General features: G+C 47.8%; 1 protein-coding gene across 9 annotated transcripts in view; it reads right to left on the reverse strand.

Annotated features, from left to right (window-relative positions):
* Positions 1–379: 379 nt before the first annotated feature.
* The window catches only part of Ppp6r2 (protein phosphatase 6 regulatory subunit 2), a 78,613-nt gene continuing 53,180 nt past the window's right edge, over positions 380–25,812 (reverse strand). For 7 of the 9 annotated variants that reach the window (XM_040753979.1, XM_040753976.1, XM_040753977.1 and 4 more), the window contains 15 exons: positions 25,052–25,204; positions 14,421–14,636; positions 12,630–12,694; positions 10,681–10,796; positions 8,693–8,778; positions 8,130–8,210; positions 7,663–7,760; positions 7,422–7,479; positions 6,987–7,111; positions 6,543–6,706; positions 5,436–5,592; positions 5,260–5,342; positions 4,406–4,601; positions 1,362–1,589; positions 380–1,273 (listed from right to left, as the gene is read on the reverse strand). In XM_040753979.1, coding sequence (XP_040609913.1) covers positions 1,225–1,273; positions 1,362–1,589; positions 4,406–4,601; positions 5,260–5,342; positions 5,436–5,592; positions 6,543–6,706; positions 6,987–7,111; positions 7,422–7,479; positions 7,663–7,760; positions 8,130–8,210; positions 8,693–8,778; positions 10,681–10,796; positions 12,630–12,694; positions 14,421–14,636; positions 25,052–25,204 — 1,875 coding nt within the window. In that variant the 3' untranslated portion in view covers positions 380–1,224. Of the gene's footprint in view, positions 1,274–1,361; positions 1,590–4,405; positions 4,619–5,259; positions 5,343–5,435; positions 5,593–6,542; positions 6,707–6,986; positions 7,112–7,421; positions 7,480–7,662; positions 7,761–8,129; positions 8,211–8,692; positions 8,779–10,680; positions 10,797–12,629; positions 12,695–14,420; positions 14,637–25,051; positions 25,205–25,812 lie in introns of those variants that run through there. The other 2 variants (XM_040753980.1, XM_040753981.1) reach the window with 2 other exon arrangements.

Here is a 25,812-nt window from a genome sequence, read left to right on the forward strand (position 1 = left end):
ACCACAATCCAGGAAATCCATCAGAAGAACATTCTGGGGAGGAAAAGCCCTGCTCTCGAGTCAGAGCTGGGGGAGCAGCTGAGGCACTACTACCTGAGCAGGAGAATGCTGGCAGAGGCCAGGGGCAGAGCGACAGGGACCCAATGAAGATGGAAGCAAAGATGCTGCTGGGAGGGAGGAATGTGACCAACCCTTAGTCAGAGGCACTTCCCGGGCTGGGCAAGCTTTCCCAAAATGGGTGTCACTCGTCTGACTGTTCAGGTAGAGCTTTCCATTTCTGTTTCAACATGAGACCCAACTACTGTGAATGAACTTGGGGATAGCAAAGACGTCCACATAGGCTGGGCTCAGCACCTGCAGCTTAACAATACACACTTTGTCAGTAAGAATACTTTTTATTGGGGGTTGGATGCCCTGTCAGGAAGTCAGAACATTTAAAAAACAAAAAAGCCATAGACTTTTAGACTCTTCCTGGACGTTATGGGCCTGCCCTGTCTCTGAGCCTCCCAGTGCTCTCTGTGTCCACTCTTTTCTGTCTGATGTTGGCTACTACCAGGCACTTCTAACCACTCACTCAAGCATGCCAGCCAGTCTGCCCTGCTGGTCAGAGACAACCCCATCTGGTCCAGAGGGTCTTTTGTTTTTAAGGCAGTCAAAATTTGCAGCCTGATTCAATGCCAGCTCCCAGAACCTCCCTGGGTAGCTAGAACTGGGGTTTGACCTCATGTGGCCAAACTAGTACTAGACCCCCATGTATTTGTGGGAATCCAGTCTCTCCAACTCAGGCCTTTGAATCTGCCCTGAGCAAGGGAGACCCTGTGCTGTAGCTGGGGACAAAGTGCAAAAAACGGCTTTTCCTCCATGCGTTAAAAAATACAGGTGAAACCAGAGCCTGGAGATCACACCCTTCCTGCCCATCTGATGGTGCTGGCACCTCAGGATCTTGTTCCCTGCCCAACTCCTGTAGGTGGACGCTGCATGTTGGGGGCTTCGTTGCCATACCAAGGCCTGGACCTGGGGGCGGCCAGGTGCACCCTGTCTTTCAATGGGACCAAGGGCAGGCAGGAGAGATGTGAGCTGGGTCATCCAACTGGTTCCAACTGCCAGCTTTACCAAATGCAGCATTTATTTTAAAGTTAAATTAAAAAAAATTTGCATCACCAGGTAGTTTTCTTGATAAAGGAAGCAGCCTGACCAGGGTGGGCCACAGCTGGGTGGCAGCAGTTACACAGGACCATTTAAGGCAGCTCCTTCTGGAAGGGCATCTGTCTTCCTGCATGAATGGGAAGGGGCAGAGTTGGAGCATGTGGGCTCCTGGGGTCATCCAATCCCACCCTACCCTCTTTGGCCAAACCACTCACCTGTCCTTTGTCATCGTTTCCAAGGTGGCAACTGTGGCAGGGGCCGCTGTGGTTACTGCCATGACTGGCCCTGGGGGAACTGCAGCAGCCACCGAGGAAGAGACGACTATGGAGGCTGGGCGGGGGCCTGCCTCGCTTGGTACTGTGGTGGCCACAGCAGGGCTGATGATCACTTCCGGAGATGCAGGGCAGACAGGGGCTAACACAGTGCTCTCCGTACATTCCGCCCTGTGTGGCAGATAGGCTTCAGTTGTCGGTGCCCCAACCTCACTGCTGCCTATGTCATACCCAACACCAGTCAAGTGGCTTGATCCAGCAAAGGGCATGGGCACAGCGCACATAGCCCCTTTCTGCTCCTGTCGTCTGTGGGATGACTCAGGAGCTACAGCCAGGTGGCTCTGCAGCCCTGAGTCCCCAACGGTGGGACAATCCACACGACTACTGTGACCTCATCCTACAAGCAGCACTCAAACACTGACAATTGTGGCGCTTCATTTACTGAACTCAATCCTTACCCTATCAAAGGAGTCCCAGAGGGCTAGGCATGGTGGTACATGCCTTTAACTTTAACCCTGCACTTAGGAGGCACAGGTAAGCAGGTCACTGAGTTTGAGGTCAGCCTGGGCTACATAGAGAGTACCTGGCCAGCCAGGACTATGAAGCAAGAATTTTTTAGAAAGTGGCGGTGGGGTAGGGGAAGGACTATCTGGGCACTGAGGGTCTTCATACCCAAGGCTAGCCTAGCCACAAATAGCAGATGGGTCCACTGGCCTGCAGAACAACAACAACAAAACTGTCCCAGGCAGGGGTGCTCAGATGAGATACAGGGCAAGAGGGGGAGGGAATTCTAATGGCTGAGTAAGACCTGACAGGGATGCAGCTATCCAGCAAGTTTTGAGAATGGCCTTGGAAAGGGCTCACTTTGCAGACTGACTTTTTCAGCAGGGCTAAAGTGATCCCCTAGGAAGGACTTAGGAAAAGAGGGCTATGGTTTTGCAAATCTCAGTAATCCTAAAACTTTAAGTCAGGCTATTAGATGGACATAGTGGTATACTTCTATAATCTGCACTACAGAGGTAGAGGAAGGAGGGCTGTGGATTGGTGGGTGAGGCCATCCTAGGCAGCACAGCAAGATTCACAAGTGAGCCTGTGTGTACTCTCAACCTATGGAGCTCTAGACTAGGCTTTGGTTAACTGCATCACGTCCACATCAATGACCACGGGAGCCCCTCTCTGGGTCTTGGCTCTACTTTTCTGCAAATCTGTTAGAGTATAGTGTTGGCTTTAGGACTGTGTCCTGCCTGTGGTTTTGAGAATACATGGTCAGGGGCTTGGTGACCTTTGGACATCCACAGCCAGGGACTATGGGCACAGAATATGCTCTCATGAGCCCAACTTGGACACTGGTTCTCAACCTGTAGGTCATGATTCCTTTAGAATTATACTTCATAACAGTAACAAAATTGCAGTTATGAAAATAACTTTGAGACTGGAGAGATGGTTCAGCGGTTGGTTAAGAGCACTGGCTGCTCTTCCAGAGGTTCCAGGTTCAACTCCCAGCTCCCATGTGGCAGCTCCCAACTGTCTGTAACTCCAGTTCCAGGGGATCTGACACTCTCTCACAGACATAGATTCAGGAAAACACCAATGCACATAAAAATGAATGACTAAAAAAATAACTATGGTTGGGGTCACTGCAACATGAAGAACTGTATTAAAGGGTCACAGCAATAGGAAGGTTGAGAACCACTGTGTTACACCAACCAATGGATTCCAGCTGGATGAGCTCCCGGTTTATCTGAAGGAAACACTTAAGCTCCAATATCACAGAACACCTTCTAGAACCACATAGGGTGTTGGGCAGGGCATACTTTACTTGTGGAGGAGGTATGGGCTGGTGGAATCTAGGGTCTGATGGTGGACCTTGTACAGACTGGCTTGTGCCCAACTGTCAGGTACAAGCCAACCTTGGAAGTGTAGGCAGGAACAAGATTGGGAAGCCCACGGTGATACTCATTCAGAGCAGATGTAAATCCTTTCACACATGGGGCTAAGGTCAAGAGCTTTGTGAGATTAGTATCTTGTCTCCTGGTAGGATTCAGCCTGGGACTTCCTCTACTGCACCCTGAACTTAGGTGGAGGTTCTGCCTCAGGGCCTTTGTACAGATGCAAGCCATGTCCAAGATCTTGGTCAACAGGCAACTTCTTATGCTCCTGTGCCTCAACACCTGAATGCCAGGAGGTACATCAGCTCACTGCTGGACCCCAGGGACTTACTTCTGGGGAGTGCTGGGAGTCACTGGGTAACTCCTACAACACCTTGGTCCTATCTTCTCATCTTAACCACTCAAAGTAGGGGAAGAAAAACCAGCAACCATGGACTGGCTTTGCGGGAAGGGCTGGCCTCTTTGCAGGGAGGATATGACAGTCTTATTTTCTTTAGTCACTTCATGGGAACTTTTGCTTGTCCACCTGTGAGTTGCTTTTAGCTTCCAGTCAGGGCTCAGACTACAGACCCAATCCTAAGAAATGCTTTATCCTACTGTGTGGGCATACAGGGCACCTTACTAGAAAGAGGGCAGCAAAGGAGGGCTGGCCAGCCCCAGAGTCATGAGCTTGCCCTATAGAAAGTTAAGGGCTGCAGGCCTTTTCTCCACTGTCTGGAACAACCCTGAACTCCAAGGAGGTTAGCCAGTCCCAGAGCCTGGAAACCAGGTATTCTCTGTAACTGGCCTCAGTAGTGGAAGCTTCCCTCTCAAGTTTCTGAGGAGTTCTGTTCTGAATCACTTAAAACAGAAAACATGCACTATTGTTAAAGAAGTCCCGTGCCCTCAGTCCAGCCTTCCCCATAGGCACTGTGTTTTCTAGAGACGGCTTCACAGGGTCATTAGCCACTGGGGCAGCAGCAAGGGATTCCAGCCCAGCAGCCACTTATTCTCAGAGAGCTGAGATCTGGCAACTGGGCCTGGCTTTTAGCGGCTATAGCACCAGAGACTTGCATAAGCCCCCCCCCCCCCCCACACAAAGCTGCCATTTCTTCACACCTGCTGGCAGCAGCCTCCTCTGTCCTGGGCAGTGTGGAGGCCTTCCCACCATGACCTGTGCACACAGCTTCCACAGCACCAGCCGCCTTCTCATCGTCTTCACTGTCAGATCCCCCAGAGGAGCTGCTGTCAGAGGCTACCAGTGGGGCCTTCCTAGTGACACACACATTCCAGGCACAAGGCGAGGTAGGACCAACTGCAAAAGAAGGAGCCCTGCGATATTTGTGAGGGCAGAGGGGCCAGAGAGCACAGGACCATGGCCCGAGGGATCCCCAGGTGTAACTCGAGAGGCAGAAACAGCTCCCATTGGCCTCATGAGTGTTACACGTGTGCATATGCATGTTCACGGCAACCACAAGGACTGCTATGAACCCCCCATGTGGACTGCCCCACCCCCCCACTCCACAAAATAGGATACATGGGTGCTCTTCTCAGAGGAGTAAGATTCTTCAAGCCTAACACCCTGGAAAGGCACTTTGTGAGACAACTGTCACACTCCTTACTTTCTGACCTGGCTTAGTTGCTTAGGAAGGAGATCTTGGAGACCAAGGTTTTGAATGGGTTCCATGTTGGTTTTCCATCAGTGACTCATCTACATAACCGTGTGACTCAAGGATGCAGATGGGTACAGACCTGGGCTGTACCCCTGGGCTCTGAGGGCAGCCTAATGGCCATGATGCTCTCCCCTGTATCCCTAATGCTGGAAGACCTCCATCCATACATGATAACTCGATCACACAACTATATATGGACCCCAATACCACTAAGGCATAGTCACTCCTGGGATCCTGACCATTTCCCTGCATTAGGCCTGGGAACTAGTCAAGGCAGGTGTCTGAGCTGCTGCTACTCACAGGCTTTTTCTGGGCCTGGACTCTGTCCACCCTCAGCATGGCTGTGGTCCACAGGTGAGCTGCACCGGGGCCCTGACTCCGAGCTACAAAAAAAGATGAGGACAAACTGAGCCCATGGGGCAACATTGGTCCCAGTACCCAACATGCCCAGCTCTACATGCTGATGTGTTTGTTACCAGCAGAAAGGCTGGAAGTCGGTGAACTTGGCCCAGCCTTTCTCCTCTGGAGCTGAGGGACCAGCTGCCCATACACTAGAACCCACATCCCTCGCAGCTCCTGGGGCTGCAGACATCGGGTTCACTGGCTCATCAAAAACTGCTGTCCATGTAGTACCTGCCAGGGGGAGATACAGCAGTCAAGAACAGGTAGGCCCAGTATGTGACAGGCAAGGGAGAAGCGGCATCACACGGAGATGGGTAGAGGGATCAACAGTGCTCAGCGGGAATACAAGATGCTCCCAGCTAAGAAACGCCAGAGGAGTCCTCTCTGTCTGAAGTATCAGAACTGGCAGGACTCCCCAAGTGGTGCCTACCGGCCCTTTGCAGAGGGCAGTATGACCTCAGACCCAGTAACACTTGAGTGCAAGGGCCTCGAGGGTCCTGATAAATTATCCACTGCAATAGAGCACATGTATGGGTGTCACTGCTTGCTAACGTGGTGCTACACAAGGTACCTGTGAGGCCCCCTCCGGCCTCCAGGAAGGCAGATGGCACGAAGTAGGTACTATCCCACCTGTCCTAACCTAGATCGCAGGCACTCTGCTCTCTCCTTGACCTTGGCATGGGAGCCCCTACTGTAGGTGTTCTTGCCCTTGGCCTTGCAGCTTCTTGTCTTGTCAGCCCCAGCTAAGGTGCTGGCAACTCCTAACAGAAAGCTGGCTCCTTGCCCATGTCCTGAGTGTCTCAGCACCCCCAAAGCAGAAGCAATAAAAGGGGTCTCCTTAAGAGGTAGTATATGTGGTGGGTTATGCTACTGAGTACACCTGAGGGGTGGCAAGCAACAGCATACAGATTATATGGGGGTATGCCTTCCCTAACAATGATGTCAGCTGTGCAGATGCAGATGCAGAATGCAGGTACCACAACAGAAGGGAGTAAGAACACCATATTCTTGATTCAGTGGAGAGCAGAATCCCACCCATGATGGTCAGACCTCCCAGAACATTTCATGAATCCATGTGTAAGTCATTGACAGCTGAAAACACATGGCTCCAAGGGGAGCTCCTAAGACATACAAGTCAGATCACCAATACCCATGTCCCTTGCTGAATCTTCAGGTATTACCTTCTGAATCACTCTCTGGACGAGGACCTTCTTTCTGGGTAGGGGACGAAGGAGTGGTCAGTCCAGGCATATTCCTAGCTGCTGCTAAGCCAGTCTTCCTGTCCTGGACGCCATGCTCCAGGGAATTCTTTGAGTAATTTTCTGAGACATGAGGGGCTCCAAACCTGGGCAGACACAAAGGTAGTAGATGCCTGGTGAGCCTTGGTTAGATGCTCAATGCTGGAGCCCATGATAGCTCAGGAATTGGGGCCAGGAAAGGTTGGGCACAGGGTATCCAGATAAGCACTGCTTGGCTCCCACCAGCTTCTGCTCTGTCTGGTCTCTACAAGAAGAGTCACTGCCTCTCGGGGTGTCTGAGAACTTTCAGCATCTGGATATCCAGTGCTTAGTCTTGTGCCTGCTCCTCACTGGAGGAGGCTTTGGGAGAATGAGTGAACCCCATACCTGGCTCTGGCCATCACCCGGGCAGTGCATCGAGTCTCCTCATCCTCCCAGATGTCTTCTTCCTCCTCATCATCGAAGGGCTGGATTCGATCACTGCAGCAGGCTTCAAACAGAGCTGCACTAGGCTGTAAGACCGAATAAGGAGCTGGGGTCTGGAGAACCTGAGGAAGCCTTGGTCTCAGATAGCCCCCAGAGGGGCTTAGCTCACAGGACAAGGCTGACAGACAGTATGGGAGAAGGCAAGGTGGGAAGCTCTGCTCTCAACTCCCATGAAGGGGTGCCTCCCAGTCCTGACACACAAATATACTGGCCAGGGCCCCCCATGGTCCCATCCACCTGTGACGAGGACCAATTTGTGGGTGTAGCCTGAGCTATCTGAGCAAAGGGAATACAATGATGTATGCCCTGTAGGCTGCAGCAGCCCCCATCACTCACGCTGTCCTCATCGGCTTCAATGTTGAAGTTGATCTCTGCAATCCGGTCAAATGGGGCACTGTAAGAACAAGGGCCCTCAGTACCTCCTCTGGTCCGGTGGGCCTGGCTGCCCTCAGACAGTAGGTGAGACATTCGCTATCTCCTCAGGAACAGTGGACCTCACTCCCAGCAAGATCACTTGGAGTTTAGGGAAAAGGGCTCGTTAACCTGGAGTCCGAGCCTCCAGAGTGTCTGCACTCACTTGATGTTGTCATCCTGGTCTGCAAATTCCTCATCATTGAAGCCAAACTGATCCACAAAGTTGGCTGTCATCTGCTGGATCTGGTACTCAGAGAAGGCCTGGGAGGAGAGGAAGTTGTTATGGCACAAGCTGTAGCCTGGAGGCTGCTCCTTGGAAGCCAGAGCTCTCATGCTCAGGGGCTCTGGCAAAGTAGGTAGTGACTGTTCCCGCCGAATATCCAGAGTCGCTGAGCAGTTGTGTACAGAAGAAGAACACTCCTTACCCAACTTTCAAGCTCAGTGTCCCCAGAGTCTCACCAAAGTGATGTGACTTTGGGGGTGTCCCCCCAGGCCTCCCTCTCCCCCAGATATGCTTGGGGATGAGTGACTTTTTCTTTTTGCTATGCAATGTCATGGGAACTAAGCACTACCAAGGACACAGGCTCCGGAAGGGCCCGGCAGGGTGCAGAGTGCCGGCCATGCCCTCACCTGCTGAAGGGACAGCTCGTTAGGGAAAGTACCCTCAATGTCCTCGTCCTCACTTGAGGAGTGAAGGTGGTGAGTGCTCACCTAAAACACAGGCCAGATGGGGTGGGCATGTGAGCTGGCCAGACCCCACCCAGTCAGTCCAGCCAGAGTCCCAGGCCCCACCCAGCCCAGCCTGGGTCTCCCCCCAGCACCCTCCTACACACCGACCTTCTGGCACTTGTGGGCCTGTGTAGCTTACTGCAAGGAGATGCCAAGTGAGGCCAAGGCCTCCTGAAAGGAAGCCCAGCCTTCCTGGCCCAGGTAATACCCTGGATCCCAAGCACAGAGTCCTTCACAAAAAAGCTAGAGCTGCGGGAGGGAGGAGATGAAGCGACAACACCAGCTTTGCAAAGAGCTCCTCAGGGAGCCAGCTCTGGTGTGACACTGCAAGGGTGTGTACAGACTGGGGTCAAAGGCTGCACTGCATGCCCAGGTGAAGTGCTGCCGGGCGGGCGGGCGGGCGTATGGGACTGGCAGTGGTCTTAGATGCAGCTGTGCCAGGGAAGGAGCCCCAGCCTCCTCACCAGGTCCACAGTGTTCCTGCGGTTGGTCTCCATCAGTGTCTCTTCCACAAAGCTCTCCCAGCGCCCACGGCAATCTGCAGGGAGCCCTGCAAGGTAAGTGCTACCTCGTAAGTCCTTGGGATCTGTGTGCACGGGGCAGGGCACTCAGGAGTGCTGGCAGGCAAACGCTGGTTCAGAGAGGGACAAGTATGCTTCTATGGTCTTGAGGCAAACCGGGGCTGCTGATAAGCCCATACAGCAAAAGGGAGGGAGATGTCCTGCAGGGCCTGAGACTATAGCAACCCTGAACAGAGCTCACCTTGGTTTTACAGACATCTCAGGGGCATGAGAGTTTTGTTGATTTATTTATTTACTTGCAATTCATAAAAATAAATTTAATATATTGACAATATATTTTCTTTTTGTTTGTTCGCTTGGTTAGTTGGATTTTCAAGACAGTTTTTCGCCCCCCCTCTGGGTAGTCCTGTCCCAGAACTTGATCTGTAGACTAGGCTGCCCTAGAACTCAGAGATCTGCCTGTCTCTGCCTCCCTTATTTTATATACCAATCCCAGTTTCAACTCTCTCCCTCCCATCACACTCCCCCGACCTTCTTCCCCCCCACCCCCATCCTCAGAGAGGGTTAGGCTATAGGGAAACAGGGTTTCACCATGTAACTCTGGCTGTCCTGGAACTCGATATGTACGTCAGGAAGACCTCAAACTCCTTGTGATGTGTGTCTCTACCTCCTGAGTACTGGGATCAGAGCATATGCTGTCATGCCTGGTGGCATGAGAACTCTGAGTCCACCCTAAGGATCTGGAGCAGCCCCCTTCCTACTGCACCTGGGCCGCATCTGGACCGAGAGCTTTCAGCTCATCCCTCACGCCCTAAACTGTCCTGTCTTGGGCTCCACACCCATTTGTTTTTCCTTTCTAGCTACAAGGGAGCCCTGTAGCTTGCTCACTCTTCTGCCCTGTTCTTTCCTCATCAGATGTGATCATGAAGCAGCAAATTCAACTTCACCAGAGACTACTGAAGTAGAACCAGGAAGGAAGGGGACAGGCAGGTAACCTGAGATGCCACAGAGAAAGAAATTCCTCTGGGCCTGGGCCATGGGGAGCACCACCTAGAGCTTCCTCACCCCATACCTGCCGGGGAGGTACTGCACAAAGGATAATGGGGCCAAACATAGAGCTTGCCCATCCTCAGCCACAAGTGTTGTGCACGGAACCCACAGTTATCCCTAGTGCAGCAAAACTACCTTTTCAGGGTGCTGAGCAAGAATCATCTCAAATTTATGTACAAACTAGTTCCCAGACATCTCTGAGGCCACCTGCCTGTCAATCCTCACCGGGCTACAGAGGATCCGGTATACCCTACTCAGGCTTGCTGGCAATCTCTCCTTCCCTCACCCAGTTCTCCCCTCACTCGTGCACTCAGGCCACATGACAGAGTGTGGCATAAGGATGAGAATGGCGTCACGCAGCTACACTGCGCTCAGGACATGAAAGAGTTAAGGAGGAGTGCCCTGCTTTAGGGCTATGCATGAGGGGGCACAGAGCGTGGACACCATGGCTGAGGGCAGGGGCTCTGATGTTCTGCTCGGGGCCCAGAATGGTATTGCCCACCCTGTAGGGCTCAGGGTTCCAGTCTTGGTGACTACAACCTGCTTTTAGGGTCTGCTTCTGCTGGTCTCTGGATACAGATAGTCGGAAAGCCCTCCAAACTGCCTGAGTTGAAAACAAAGCAGGAAGGTGAAGCAGGACCTCTAGGGAAGGCACGGCTCTGGGCAACCCATGAGCACAGAGAGCCTGGTGATTGGTTCTTGGCTTCTAAGCCCAGCATTCAACCATGAACTTGGTAGATTGAATCTCCCATACTCTACAGATGTCTGCTCATGAAGAGAACACCCAGCTTACACTAAGAAGGCTGCATGGCTTGTCCCCTATCAGTGTAGTTACAACAGCTAAAGACAGAGGGCAGAGGAGAGGAAAGTAATCGGCTTACCTTGGATGACTTCACTGATGTGGGTCTGCACTGGGCCCTGCTCCAGGTTCTGTACAACTGCATTGGCGATCCGTGTGAGGTGACCCATATTCCCACGTCTCATACCACCTGCTGCCCTGAAAGTGAAATGAACTATCAGTTTCTTGCTGGGAGGGCCAAGTAACAGGCTTTCTGAAGCTCATCTCCACTGTCACCTATAGCCTAAGCTTTTGGCTACTTTGAGGTTGTCACTCCAGCTTAACGGCATGGGTAACAACCTGACCAGTCAGTACCTGACTGACAGCCTCACCTCTAGGATACTGCTGATTATTGAGCATCTGGTGTGCATTAAGTTCAACCCCACCTACCCCACCCCACCAAGAAACACTAACGAGACTGCTTATTTCAAGGCCCATTTATGGCCATGAAAATGGAGGCACAGAGATCAAGTGTTGGCCCAAGTTCCACCAGGGTTAGCAGTGAAGGAGGAGCTGAGTCAGGACTGATGGCAGTACAGCTTGTGCTGGGCACACTGCTTCTAGGACACTGCCCACCGTTGGAGCTGGGTGGGGCCTCCATACTAAGTAAGCTGGTCTAGCCTCAAGTAGTGCACCAGACAGCTCCTGGGTGACATCTGTACTCAGATCCCTCTGTGCTCCCATGAGCCCTGCCCAACACTGCCTAGAGCCCACCTGTTCTCAGCAAGACAATAAATGAATGAGGGTGGCCACCAAGTGCTGAAAAACATAGAGCACTGTCTCTGAGTGGCAGGAAGGCTCACACAGAAGCTGCAGAAAAGCTAAAATGCATCCTTGAGCAAAGTGTGCTCCCAGTTTAGTAAGATCCAGTGTGGTTGCCTTTAATCCCAGCACTTGGGAGGTAGAGGAAAGCAGATCTCAGTGAGTTCCAGGACAGCCAGGACTGTTACACAGAGAAACCCTGTCTTGAAAAACAAACAAAAACCCAGAGAACGAAAAACAAACAAAAAGATCCAGAGTAGTTAGAGAGATGATTTAGCTGTTAAGAGCACCAGCTACTCATCCAGAGGACCTGGGTTTGATTCCCACGTAGGGCAGCTCCCAATCACCAGTAACTCTAGTTTCAGGGGATCCAATGCCATCATCTGGCCTCTGAGGGTACCATACATACACACATGGTGCACATACAAAAATGAGGCAAACTCTCACACATAAAATAATAATTTTAAAATAAAAGGGAAAAGAATGGCTGCAGCCAGCACATAGGAAGCTAAGGTAGTGGTATCAGAAGTTCCAGGCCAGCTGGGGCTATAGCAATACCCTGTTTCTAAAGACCAAAACAGTGGCTAGTTGTGGTGGTACATGCCTTTAATCCCAGCATTTGGGAGGCAATAGCAGATGGATCTCTGAGTTTTAGGCTAGTCTGGTTATATGGTGAGTTCCAAGACAGCCAAGGCTATGTAATGAAACCCTGACACTGGGAAAAACATTAAAGAAAAAGATCTTTAAAAAAAAGAATGAGATCACAAGTGCACAAAATCTAATCATGGCCTGGTGGTGATGGTCCACACCTTTAATCCCAGCACTCGAGAGGCAGAGGTAAGTAGATCTCCATGAGTTCAAGGCCAGCCTGGTCTACAAAGTGAGTTCCAGGATAGACAGAGCTACATAGAGAAACCCTGTCTCAAAAAAACAAAACAAAACAAAGTCCAAGCAAGATAGGTTGGGAAGGGTCACCTACCTACACTGTGTGGCCCAGTCATCCATCACTCAACATGTCACTCTCCATGCCTCCCTGCATACTCCTTCCTGAGCAGCCCTTATTGCTGTTTACTCAGTAGCAAGACCCCTTCTAGAACAGTCCCAGGCACATATCTATGTTACACACTGCTGATGCCTGACATGGAGCCTGGAGTCTTGCAGTGTCCAACATCCTGATGAGATGCATCTCTGCATCCCTAACTGGCCAAGGGGGTTCCTCAGGGTCCTTACTGTGTGTGGTCATTGGCTTCCCAGGCTTCCAGGATCCTCTGCACCAGGCAGCACTTCTGGAACAGCTGTGAGAGCAGAGCGGCAAGCAGTGTGAGTGGGAGCCCAAGGTTCACACTGCCTCCTAGGTGCTGCAGGTAGTGAGCTGGCAAATCAGCACTGAAGACCCTGTGGCCATGACATCACTGATGCTCAAGGGCTCCAAGTCTCATGCTATTGAATGCCCTGAGAATGAAGACCAGTGAATATAGTAAAGGACAGTCTATGCTTCGCCAACATGCTAGAATATCTCCTTCCTCCCTCCTGTGGGCCTCCTCCTATACTGCTGGCCACTGTCCCATCAATTCTCTGGGATCCTTAGCTCCAGGCTGTTTTCTTTTTTTTTTTTTTATTTTTTGGTTTTTCAAGACAGGGCTTCTCTGTATTGTTTTGGAGCCTGTCCTGGAACTCGCTTGGTAGACCAGGCTTGGTCTCCAACTCACAGAGATCCACCTGCCTCTGCCTCCCGAGTGCTGGGATTAAAGGCGTGCGCCACCATCGCCCGGCCCAGGCTGTTTTCTTGTATATAGGATGTCTGTTTCAGATCCCAACTCACACCTTCACTGTCACTATCTGGGGGGCCCTATTGGTCTATATGGCCCTCCATAAATAGTAAGTACTCCCTGTCCCCATGTAGCTCATGCCATTGCAATCACCTGTCTAATGGCTGTTTAGTCACTGGGTCATAAACCGTGGAACAGATGGAATGCATCTTATCCAGTATTAGCTCCTACTAGATTTGTCTGCACACAGGTTGCCAGGATACCTACCCTAAGCAAGCAGCACTGAGACCTTTTAAACAGAATCAAGCACTGCCAATCTATGAGGCTTATGAACAGAGACCCAGGAACCCTTTCCCAAACTTCTGTCCTCCTGGCAGCCCTGTAACATGGTCCAGAATGTCCTTTACCACAATAAAACTGGGCAGCAGTCATGGTGAGTGTCAGCTTAGCTTATGATCCCAAGCTGTTTTCTCCCTTTCTTCCTTGGCAGACATTCAATAGGCTGCTCTCTACCAGGGACAATATTAAATGCTGATGTTGGAGAGACTGAGTTGCAGACTTTTTTTTTTTTTTTTTTTTGGTTTTACGAAACAGGGTTTCTCTGTATTGAGTTGCAGACTCTTAATGCTAAGGTGATCAACCTAGGTGAAGGGGTAGGGTGACAACAATACGGTCATCCTACGGAGAATAAAGGAAGTCACAGAGAAAGCTGGTATACCTGGCTTCTAGGAAAGTTCTGAAAAGCTTTCCCGTGAGAAAATTTTTTTTTTTTCTCAACACAGGGTTTCTCTGTGTAGCTTTGAAGGTTGTTCTGGAACTCGCTCTGTAGACCAGGCTGGCCTTGAACTCACAGAGATCCACCTGCCTCTGCCTCCCGAGTGCTGGGATTTAAGGCGTGTGCCACCAATGCCTGGCTCCCATGAGAATTTGACACTTGTATTCTCCTTTGTGTTTAGTTATAAAGGTGGACTGAACAGAGCAAGGGGCTGCTTGTGAACACAGACATGCAGGGGGAGTGGTATCCAGGTATCTGCCTACCGACTACCCACAACCACAAGATCATCTTTGCAAATGCTGGCTTGCCTTCTCTGTCCCCAACTCTTACCCTGTCAAATCTGAATGTTTCTTGTGACGCATGTGAGGGTTAGGGGATAACCAACCAGAGCCCAGGAAGCGCTGGCTTCAGGTGGCACAGCTCCACGCCGCCTGGGTCTGGCTCAACTGGCAGTGATGAACAAGGGCACTGACTTACATGGGTCACCATCGTGTTCTCAGGAAGGCTGGTGATGGACTGCGGGGTCTCCGGCTTCCCAGCCCCATCGCCACTCCCCTGCAGAGGCTCCACCTTGCCATTCGATCCACTGGCTTCTGCTGGTTCCTCCCGGGCAGCATGGGAGAGAATAGCGGCTATGCATAGTTCCACTTGGAAGTGCAAAAAGTTATTCCAGGTGTACTTAAAAAACAAGTCCTGAGTAAACAGAGGACAGAAAAAAGTCTTTAGATGGGTCTTCTCCAAACAGCTGAACTATATGGTGAAGGGGAATCAATCTCAGAACCGCATCTGCTAATTCCAAGTGTGCAGCTGCTGGTGTGCTGGGATGCCTTCCTGAGGCCAGTTTCTCACTTAGGAAGTTCTGTGAAGATGTGCCCTGACCACTGCCCTCTTGCTAGTTACTTAGCATACATCTCAGTGACCTCGGATATCACCCATATAACTGTCCTCTACTTTCTGTGGATTCTTCGTCCCTTAAATTAGAAACTTAGCTAATTTTGAGTACTTTTTTCTTTTACGGTGTCTTTAAAGGGCTATGCATTTTACTATAAAGTCTACCTTACACTTTATATATTTTATGTTATATTACTTGAAACCTATTTCAACTCTAAGAATTTAAAATTCTTTCACTATTTTGTCTCTGACCAGTGAGTAAACAGAAGTACGCTAAACTTGGGACTCCAGTGGGATGAGTGACAACATGCATCTTCTCCACATGAACATGAGACTGACGTGTGCCAGGCATCTGTGAGAGAGATGGAGATGGAGCACCATCGGCAAAGCCTAGACAAGGAACCACAGCGGACTAAAGAGATCCTGTCTCCCACAGAGCCATTTCCAGACCAGGGTAAGGAGAGGAGGAAAGGCTTAGTCCTTCACTCTGGACCATGTCCACTACTGCCATCCCACACAGGCCAGGGTTATAGCAGGCCACAACCCCAGACCCAGCTGCATACACAGGTGTGTGCTAGGTAGAGAGGTGGGTATAAGTTTAGGCCCCTCCTTTATAACAAAGATTACATCAAGCAGAGAAGTCATCCATTTGACATACTTCTCCAAAAGACACACAATCCCTTTTTGAGTGTGTAGTGCACACCTTTATTCCTAGCACTTGGGAGGCAGAGGTAGGTAGATCTCTGTGAGTTCAAGGCCAGCCTAGTCTACATAGTGAATTCCAGGCCATCTAAGGCTACATAGTGAGACCCCCATCCCAAAGACAAAAAAGAAAAGAAAGAAGCAATTCCAGACCTTAACTTTACTTTTACTGGCTATATGACCTTAAGCTACCTTAGAAGCAGCAGACTGGGGCTGGAGAGATGGCTCAGAGGTTAAGAGTACTGGCTGCTCTTCCAGAGGTCCTGAGTTCAATTCCCAGCAACCACATGGTGACTCACAGCCACCTATAGTGAAATCTGGTGCCCTTTCTGGTACCAGGGATGCATGCAGGCAGAACACTGTATACATGATAAGTCAATAAATCTTTACTAAAGAGAAAAACACTACAAAAAAAGTAGCAGGCTGTGCTATCTAGATCACCTTTCAACAAAGAAAAATGAGAACATATGAACTAAATGGTGAATGCTACCAAACATTTAATTAAAAAATTTATTTATTTTTATTTCACATGCATTTGTGTGGTGATGGCTTGCTTGTTCAAATAAAGCCCATCTGAAGAAGGTCAGAGAATGGAGCTTCCACTTGCTAACCATAGAGATCTGAAGGTCTGTACAGACAGACAGGGAGTGGGGTAGCTGGTCAGTAACAGGATATAAGCAGGGAGAAACAGGAACTCACTCTCTTGTCTGCTGAGATGCTAAGGAGGTAAGGTGTGCCACGGCTTGCTCCTTCTCTATCTGACTCTGGGTTTATATTACTTAGACCAATTAAGAACTCCATTTACTATTATACACTTACGTTTTACCTGCATGTCTGACTATGTAAAAGTGTTAGATTTTGCACCTGGAGCAACAGGCAGTTATGAGCTGCCATGTGGGTGCTAGAAATTGAACCCAGTTCCTCTGGAAGAGCAGCCACTGCTCTTAACTGTTGAGCCATTTCTCCAGACTCTTTTTTTTTTTTTTTTTTTTTTTTGGTTTTTTCCAGACAGGGTTTCTCTGTGGCTTTGGAGGCTGTCCTGGAACTTGCTTGGTAGTCCAGGCTGGTCTCCAACTTACAGAGATCCGCCTGCCTCTGCCTCCCGAGTGCTGGGATTAAAGGCGTGCGCCACCAACGCCCGGCTCTCCAGACTCTTAAAAAAAATTTTATGTGCCTGGATATTTTGACTGCATGTATGTCTGTGTACCATGTGTGTGCCTGATGCCTGTGAAGGCTGGGAGAAGGTGCCAGATCCCCTAGAACTGGAGTTATAGATAGTTACAGGCTGCCATGTGGGTGTTAGGAACCAAACTTGAGTCCTCTGCAAGAGCAGCAAGTATTAACTGCTGAGCTGTCTTTCAGCCTCTCTACTGAACACATATCCTTCTCAAACTCCTCCAAAGTGGAAGAGGCAGGAGCACTGTGTGGCTTGTCCCATGAGGCTAGCATTGATCTGATACTAAAACAAGTCAAGGATGTGACAAGAAACCTTTAGTATGCCTTATACATATTGATGCAAATACTAGCAAGATGAATCCAGCTTCCCATTAAAAGAACCACTCACCATAATTAAATGGGACTATTCCTGGATAAAGAGAGCAGGGGTAGTTCAACACAGGAAATAAATCAAAATAGAGTGAAAGATAAAAATCAAAAGTATCTCTTTCAGAGAAAAACTATTTGATAAAAGTCAAATCTTATGGGGGAAAAAGCCTAAAAAAACCTAAAAATAGAAGGAAACTTCTTCAAGGTATCTACAAAATGTTTATACCTAATATCATATTCAATGGCACAAAACTGAAAACTCCTCCAGGACCAAGATATGGGCACCTTCTACTCAGTGTAGTGCTGAGGTCCTCACCAGAGCAATTAGGCAAGAACGAAAATCACAGGTCTCCAAATCAGAATAGAGTAAGTACAATTATCCCCATTGCAAAATGACATGATCTTGTAAAAAAAAAAAACTAAAGACTTCATATAAACTATTAGAGGTAAGAAACAAACTCACTAGTATTGTAGGACAGAAAGTCAACACAGGCAAATTTCGTTTCTACACAGTATCAATAAAGGAAACCAACACTATACTTTTATAAGAATAAAATCCTTAAGCTAGGCGGTGGTGACACACCTTTAATCTCAGCACTCAGGAGGCAGAGACAGGTAGATCTAGTTGAGACTAGCCTGTTCTACGAGAGTTAGTTCCAGGACAGCCTCTAAAGTCACAGAGAAACCCTGTCTCGATCCTCTCCGCCAAAAAAAAGAATAAAATTCTTGAGAGTAAAAAAGAGGCAAAAAAAACAGTGCACCCAAAACTACAAAACAGGCCAGGTAGTGGTGGCACACACCTTTAGTCCTAGCACTCTAAAGGCAGAGGCAGGTGGATCTCTCTGAGTTTGAGTCCAGCCTCCAGAGCTACACAGAGAAACACTGTCTGGAAAAAACAAAGGAAGAAGCAGAAATCCAACACTGAGGATCTGAGAGTTAAATTCCCAGGATCTACATGATAGACAGAGAGAACTGACTTCCACAAGCTGTACTCTGACTGACACATGCACATGGTGGCACCTGGGACCACACACATAGAAATAAATAAACATAATGCAAAACATGCTAAAAGAACTCAAAGAAGATCAGATTTATATATTTATCATTTACATCACTAGGAGCAGAACACAGGGCTTCATAGGTTTTTGTTGTTTCATTTTATTTTACTTTTTAAAAAATGTATATAGGTGTTTCATTTAGATGTATGTCCTTGGAAGCCGGAAGAGGGCAGCAGATTTCCTGGGCCTGGAGTTATAAATGGCTGTGAGCTGCCATATGGGGGCTGAGAACTGAACTTGAGTCCTCTGGAAGAACAGCAAGCCACATCTCTAATGTGAACAGGGTTTGTATGTTATGAAGTGCTCTGCCACCACGCTATCTATCCCTAGTCCTAAAGAAAACCTATTTAAACAAATGAAAAAAACATCAATATTCTCTTAATTAATGTTACATTACATGATAAATAAAGAAAATAAAACACAAGTATCTATACAAGTACATTCTTAGCAAAACAGAAACACTCGTGTCAATTATAATTGCTTCTATAACTGGTCACGTGGCCTTAGCTGGTGTTTTCCTCTACTACCTACTCTGCATTTCCTCTGCCGTCAGCAGGAACCCCAGCAGGTCTTGGCTCTTTTCCTGGAGGAGTAACCCATACCTTTACTCCTGTGCTCTCTGTCATCCTGCCTGGGATCAGGTTGTTGTAGTTTCCCATTGACTTTAATCACAGGACACAGCAGCACCAAGAGATGCCCTAAGGGACCTCCTGCACTCCAGACACAATCCTTCTCACCTCCACTGAGTAGAAGCAACCAATTTCCACATGGGAATCTGGATCAACCACCCCTCATAACACTGTTATTCCTTCCTTAGCCTGTTGGCTTAAGGACATTAGATGCCAAAGTGATCAGGGGGAAGTCTGAACATCCAGTTTAATGGAATGTTTGTTGTGGCTCCTGGCAGGAGCACTCCCAACTCTGGAACCAAAAGTTTTAGCCCAGAAGAATTCAAGGCTGCAGAAACAGAATGCCAAAAATTTCCTGATGGATCACTGGGGGGGTGACTGATAGTGAGTGGAACCATTCCTTTATCCACCCCTTAATTTCTGGACCCATGGATCCTTGTTATAGTAAGGAAAAACATACTATATTTTGGACACTGATTCCAAGTATATACTGTCTTCTAGGGAATCCTGCCACAGCCCTCCAGGCTGCTGCCATCTAATTGGTGCTGGAACTTGGTCTTCAAATGACTGTTCCATCTTTTTACCAGGCCAGTTGCTTCAGGGCAGTGGGAACATGGTAAAACCAGTAGATTCCATGATCATGGGCCTAGTGTCACATTTATCTGGCTGTGAAGTGAGTTCCTTGGTCAGAAGCAATACTACGTGGAGTTCCATGATGGCAGATAAGACATTCTCTAAGTCCATGAATGGTGGTTTTGGCAGAAGTTTTACATGTAGGAAAGGTAAATGCATTAGCAGAATGAGTATCTACTTCAGTAAGGACAAAGTGCTGTCTTTTCCAGAGGAAGTGGTCCAGTGTAGCCAACCTGCTACAAGGTCACTGGCTGGATATTCCAGAGAATGTTGCCCCATTTGGGGCTCAGTGTTTGTCTCTACTATTGGCAGATTTGGCGCTCAGCAGTAGCTGTAGCAAGGTTAGCCTTGGGGAGTGACAGCCCATTTTGTCAAGCCCATCGCGGCTACCATGACCACTTTTGTTCAGTCCTCTGGGCAGTGATGGCTGGGGTAAAGGACTGACTGTCCACAGAACAGGTCATCCCATCTACTTGATTACTGTACTCCTCCTCAGCTAAAGTCAACAAGTATTTACATCCTTTGCCCATTTGGAGAGATCTATACACATACTTCTTCCCCAATGTCTTTCTCACCAATTTTGTAATCACACTCTTTCCAAGTTCCTGACCATCTAGCCAATCCACTGGCTACAGCCCATGAATCAGTGACCAATTGAACATCTGGTTATTTCTCCTTCCAAACAATATGTATGACCACGTGTGCTGCCTGAAGTTTTGCCCATTGTGAAGATTTTCCTTCACTAGTCTTTCGGGGTTGTTCCAGAGAGGTGTAATGCTGTAGCTGTCCACTTCTGGACAGTGGCTGCATAATGTACAGAACCATCAGTAAACCAGACCATAGTCTTTTCTTCCTCAGTCAACCAATCATAGGGCGCACTCTGTGAGGTTACAGGTACATGCTTGAAAGCAGACAGCATTGTAATAGGAGTATAAACCATAAGCATTTGGACAACTTCTTCATGTAACTTGCTTGTGCCTTCAGGACATGCTTGGGCCTGATAGCATATATACTATTTCCATTTGACAATAAACTGATGCTGTGCATGGCCTACTTTATGACTTTGTGGGTCTGATAACATCCAGCTCATGATGGGCAGTTCAGGTCACATGGTAACTTGGTGGCCCATTGTCAAACATTCAGTTTCCACTATGGCCCAATAGCAGGCAAAGAGCTGTCTCTCCTCTCAAAGGGAGAATAGTTATCTGCATATGATGGTAGAGCCTTGCTCCAAAATCCCAAGGGATTCACCTATAGAGGCCTGCCAAAGGCTCCAAACAGCATCCATTTCTGCGTCACTTGGTATATAGGCTGGAATAACACACCCGAGTGGTGAATGTGCTGTCTCCAGAATCCAAATGGATCCACTAAGCATTGTGCTTCTTTTCTGGTGGCAGGAGGGGCCAGGTGCAATAACTTATCCTTTCTTTACCTTAGAAGGAATATCTCTGTATGTCCCACACCACTAGACTCCAAAGGATTTTACTGAGGTAGAAGGCCCTTGAATTTTGACCGGATTTATTTCTCATTGTCTGATACTCATATGTGTTATCAACAAGTCCAAAGTGGTCCTGCTCTCTCAAACTAATCTACATATTGTCAATACAGTGAACCAATGTGATATTTTGTGTAAGAGATAGATTCCTTAAACTAAGCTGTAACACAGGGCTAAAGAATTATTATAACCTTGAGATGAAACTGTAAAGGTATACTGCTGGCCTTGCTAACTGAAAACAAATTGTTTCTGGTGGTTCTTATAGATAGATACTAGAAAAAAAAAGGCACGTGCTAAGTCAATAGCTGCATACCATGTACCAGGAGATGTGTTAATCTGGCCAGATAGGAGAGGTAAAGGGAGATGTGGTGGGAACTACTACTCTGCATCTTTCAAGTCACTGATGGCAGCACTAATTTCTGCAAGTCCTCCAGGGATGTGATACTGTTTTTTATTCACTGTTTTCTTTGGCAGAGGCAACTCTGAAGGTTTCCATTTAGCCTTTACAACCAAGTAGCCTTTACCACACAGGTCAGGGAACCAACGTGAGAATTCTGCCAACCTCTAAGTATATCTATCCCAATTATGCATTCTGGAACTAGAGAAATTAACTACATGAGTTCTAGGACCCACTGGATATACTAATATCAGCCAAAACTCTATAAATGACCTCATCTCTCTAAGCTCCTACTTTAACTAGAGGGCCACAATGTTTCTTGGAATCTCCTAGAATCAACATCAGTGTAGATTCAGTATCTAATAGGCCCAGGAAAGTATGCTTGTTTCCTGCCCCACAGTGTACAGTTACCCTTATGAAAAGCTGCAGATGCTTCTGGAAAAAGAGACAGGCTAACAGTAAAAAGGTATTTTATCAAGGCCCTTCCTCAGGAGAACCTGGTTGTTCCTTCATTCAAGGAGTTCTGGGTCTGCAAACTGGTTCAAGTCTAGAAATTAGTTCACAGGTTGAGATTCCCTTTTGCCACTATACATGGAGACTTTCTTTCACTTGGTTAAGCATTTTTCTTATTTCATATAGATTTTATACAGATCAAACAAAACGGCAGTACATTTTTTATCTGTTTTGTGCCTGGAAACACCATGCACCAACATGAGTCACATCATCATAAAGATCACTTTGCTCATAATGGGCAAAATTATGGACACTGCTCTGTCTGTGCTGCCCATTACCTCCCAAGTACTGGGATGATAGGCATGCACACCGTAGCTAGTTCTGATTTTAATTGTTTTTACATGTACAATTTAGTGGCATTACACACTTTGCAGCTATCTATCTCCAAACTTGTTCCGCTTCCCAAACAGAACTATACCTTCTAAACATTAAGTTTCTATTCTGTCTCCTGCCTAGCCCCTGGCAACTTCCATTCTTTCTGTCTTTGAATTTGACTACTCCAGGACATTATGTGTCTAGGTAGAATCATAGATTGCTTTTTTTGTGACTGGCATATGTCACCAAGCACAGCAGCCTCAAGGTTCATCTCTATTGCAGCATGTGTCAAGACATCCTTTCTTTTTAAAGCTGAAGTATTTATAACCATATGTATATATTTAGTTTAATCATTCATCTATCAGCAGGTGCTAGGACTGCTTACGCTTTTTACTGTGGTGAGTAGTGCTGCTGTGATCTTGAGTGTACAGAGCTATCTGGCTAAGGTCTTCAGATGCTTGCCTAAGAGTGGATATACAAGATCTCATGGCAGTTCTACAGTTACATTTTGAGGAACCACCAAACTTTTCCAAAGCAGCTATACTGTTTTGCGGTCCCACCAAGAGTGTGCAATATACAAGCTTTCCAGTTTCTCTGCATAATGGTTTCCTTAAGGTGGGGGCAAGTAGATGTCCAGTGGGTAAAACTGCTTATTGCCACAACTTACAAACCACAGTTTCATTCCTAGGACTCACATGGCAGAAGAGAAGCTTATTCTTGTAAATTGTCTGACTTCCACGTGCATGCTTTGGCATTTGTGAGTGTACATGCAAGCACATATACACACACATGCCCCACTCCCCCACAATAAATACAAAATGAATGTGAAGGAAAGAAAGTGAGGCATATGGCACATGTTTTTAATCCTAGCACTCAAGAGGCAGAGGACAGCCCCCATAAAAAAAAAGCAACTATAGTTGGGCATATATTTTAGTGGTAGAGTGCTTGTCCGTCATATGCAAGCGCCTGGATTCAGTTCCTAGAATTGCTGAGTAGTTGAATGAATGAATAAATACATAAATGAATGAATATACAAGATCTATAGGGTATCTCAATAATGGAGTACTTACTTGGGATCTAGTCCAAGGACCAGAGACACAAAAGAAAGTAAGCAAGGGCCAGGAAAATGGCTAAGTACTTGCCATACAAGCATCAGAGACCTGAGTTCAATCTCCAGTGTCTATGTACAAGTCATGCTCAGCAGTACACACCTGTAATCTCAGCACTAGGGAGATGAAGATGAGAGTCCCTGCTTGCTGGCCAACCACTAGCTGAATCAGCAAGTTTCACATTCAGTAAGAGACCCTCTCTCAAAAAGTAAGGTAGATCCAGGTGTGGTAGCACGCACCTGTGATCCCAGCACTTGGAAGGCAGAGGCAGAAGAATTGCTGAGTCCAAGGCCACCCTGATGTACTTAAGTTCCAGGTCATCCAGAGAAACATAGTGAGACCCTGTCTTAAGAAATAAGTAAGCCGGGCGTTGATGGCGCACACCTTTAATCCCAGCACTCGGGAGGCAGAGGCAGGTGGATCTCTGTGAGTTCGAGACCAGCCTGGACTACCAAGCGAGTTCCGGGACAGCCTCCAAAGCTACAGAGAAACCCTGTCTCGAAAAAACCAAAAAAAAAAAAAAAAAAAAAAAAAAAAAAGAGAAATAAGTAAGCAGGGCCAGGTGGTGGCGGTGGTGGCATATACCTTTAAAAATTCAGATAGAATTGTTCTTGAAAGAAAAGGAAAATGAGCCTTTTATGAACATACCCCAATATAATCTGAAATCTGCTGTAGCAGTGCCAAGTAACTTTTGGTGGCATATGTGTGTGGGGGTCTCTTGTAGCCCACTATCTCCAGAGTGTATTCAACACCACACCTAGCAGTGCCATATTTGAGGGAGCTTCCTGCTTTCTGAGAAGAGAGGCTGCAGGGCACGCCAGAAGGGACTGTGCATGTCTACAGTACTCACACAGGGCAATGACTCTTCCCTGTCATATCTTCCTGCTCAAGGAAACAGCCACAAGCTCTCTGTAGTAGCACCTGCTGTCCAGAGCCAGAACAGGCAGGTTACTACTGTTAGTACATCTCTCTCATCAGAAATCTACAGCATTCTGGCCAGACATGGTGATACATGCCTTTAATCCTAAACTCCTGGGAGGCCAGCCTGATCTACATAGCAAGTCCCAGGTCAGTCAAGGCTACACAGAGATATCTTGTCTCAAAAACCAAAACCAAATAAACAAATACCCAAAAAGTAACTCGCAGGCCACTGGGTAGCTTCTACTAACAGAGGAACATTTTCTACTGAATGTGGCAAGAGCCACAAGGATCTACTCTAAAAGACAATGACCTTCTCTCTCAGGACCCTTTTACTTTGTTATTTTTTTATTGTTTTGTGTGTGCTTTTGTTTGTTTTTTTGTTTTTTTCAAGACAGAGTTTCTCTGTATTGCTTTGGAGGCTGTCCTGGAACTCACTTTGTAGACCAGGCTGGCCTCGAACTCACAGAGATCCACCTGCCTCTACCTCCCGAGTGCTGGGATTAAAGGCGTGTGCCACCAACGCCCGACTGTGTGTGTGTTTTTTTTTAAGACAAGGTCTTACTATGTAGTTCTGGGTGTAATGGAATTTACTATGTAGACGAGACTAGCCTTAAACTCAGAGATCCACCTCTCAGGACACTTTGACCTGTCTCTGTCATCAGGGACATTCCTATGATTCAGGCTACTGTGAACCTAAGACTGAATCACATACCTGTGTGCTCAGTGTGCGCCATCAGAGACCCATGATCAAGTCCTCCATATCAGCAACTCTCCTTGCCCAGATGCTGAAGTGCCTGCCCTGCTGAACCCTGCCCAGTGTTTCTGACCCATCTCCATGCTCAACTGCAGACTGTGCATGGCACATACAGGCAAGCAGAGCTAGCTATGGTGCTGACTCACCAGCAGTAAGTCCATGGTGTTGAGCCGGCAGAGCTCCTGGTTGATGCTGGGCGTGTTTGTGTGCAGCAGTGCAGCCATGAGGCGTGCACCATGAAGACGAGCATTCCCCAGGGGCTCTTCGAGCACGCCAATAGTGGTCAGGATTGCTTTTTTCTGCAAACACAGGAGGCACCACCCAGTTGGAGTCTTATAACAAACAATGTCACTCACCTATGATATGCCTGGCCTGGAGAGAGTAGGGTGTGGTCAAGACAGGGCTTCCTGCAAGAAGAAGTGAAGAAATCCACAGGATGAAGGACTCTCTTCTCCCCTCTCGGTCAAAAAGAATGGATAAGGGGATCAAAGGCCTTAAGAAGCCAAGGGACTCTTTTTCCTGGGTCTACTAGGCCAAAGGACCACTACTATAGCATATGAAATGTGTTCATGATAAAGCTAGCAGTCCCAATCTGAAGCAAACATGAACATGATGCTTGGCTGTGTATCTCATAGAATTCTTTGGGGGATTCTGAGCTAAGAGCTTACCTCATTAGCAGCATAGCTTTTTTCCCAGTTTTAAAAAGTGTTCATGTGTGTATATTATGTACGTACTTATGTGTGCACTATGTGTATGTGTGTGTGTGCATGCTCCTGGCCCTTGTATGCTACATGTGTGGAGGTCAGAGGGCTACTTTGTGGAGTTGATTCTTTCCTTTCACCTTTATACGATTCCGAGGAATCAAACTCAGGTCCTGAGGCTCATACAGAAAGCATTTACCCATTAA

The sequence above is a fragment of the Mesocricetus auratus genome, unplaced genomic scaffold (genome assembly GCF_017639785.1).
Source record: "Mesocricetus auratus isolate SY011 unplaced genomic scaffold, BCM_Maur_2.0 Super-Scaffold_100010, whole genome shotgun sequence".
NCBI classification, from domain to species: domain Eukaryota; kingdom Metazoa; phylum Chordata; class Mammalia; order Rodentia; family Cricetidae; genus Mesocricetus; species Mesocricetus auratus.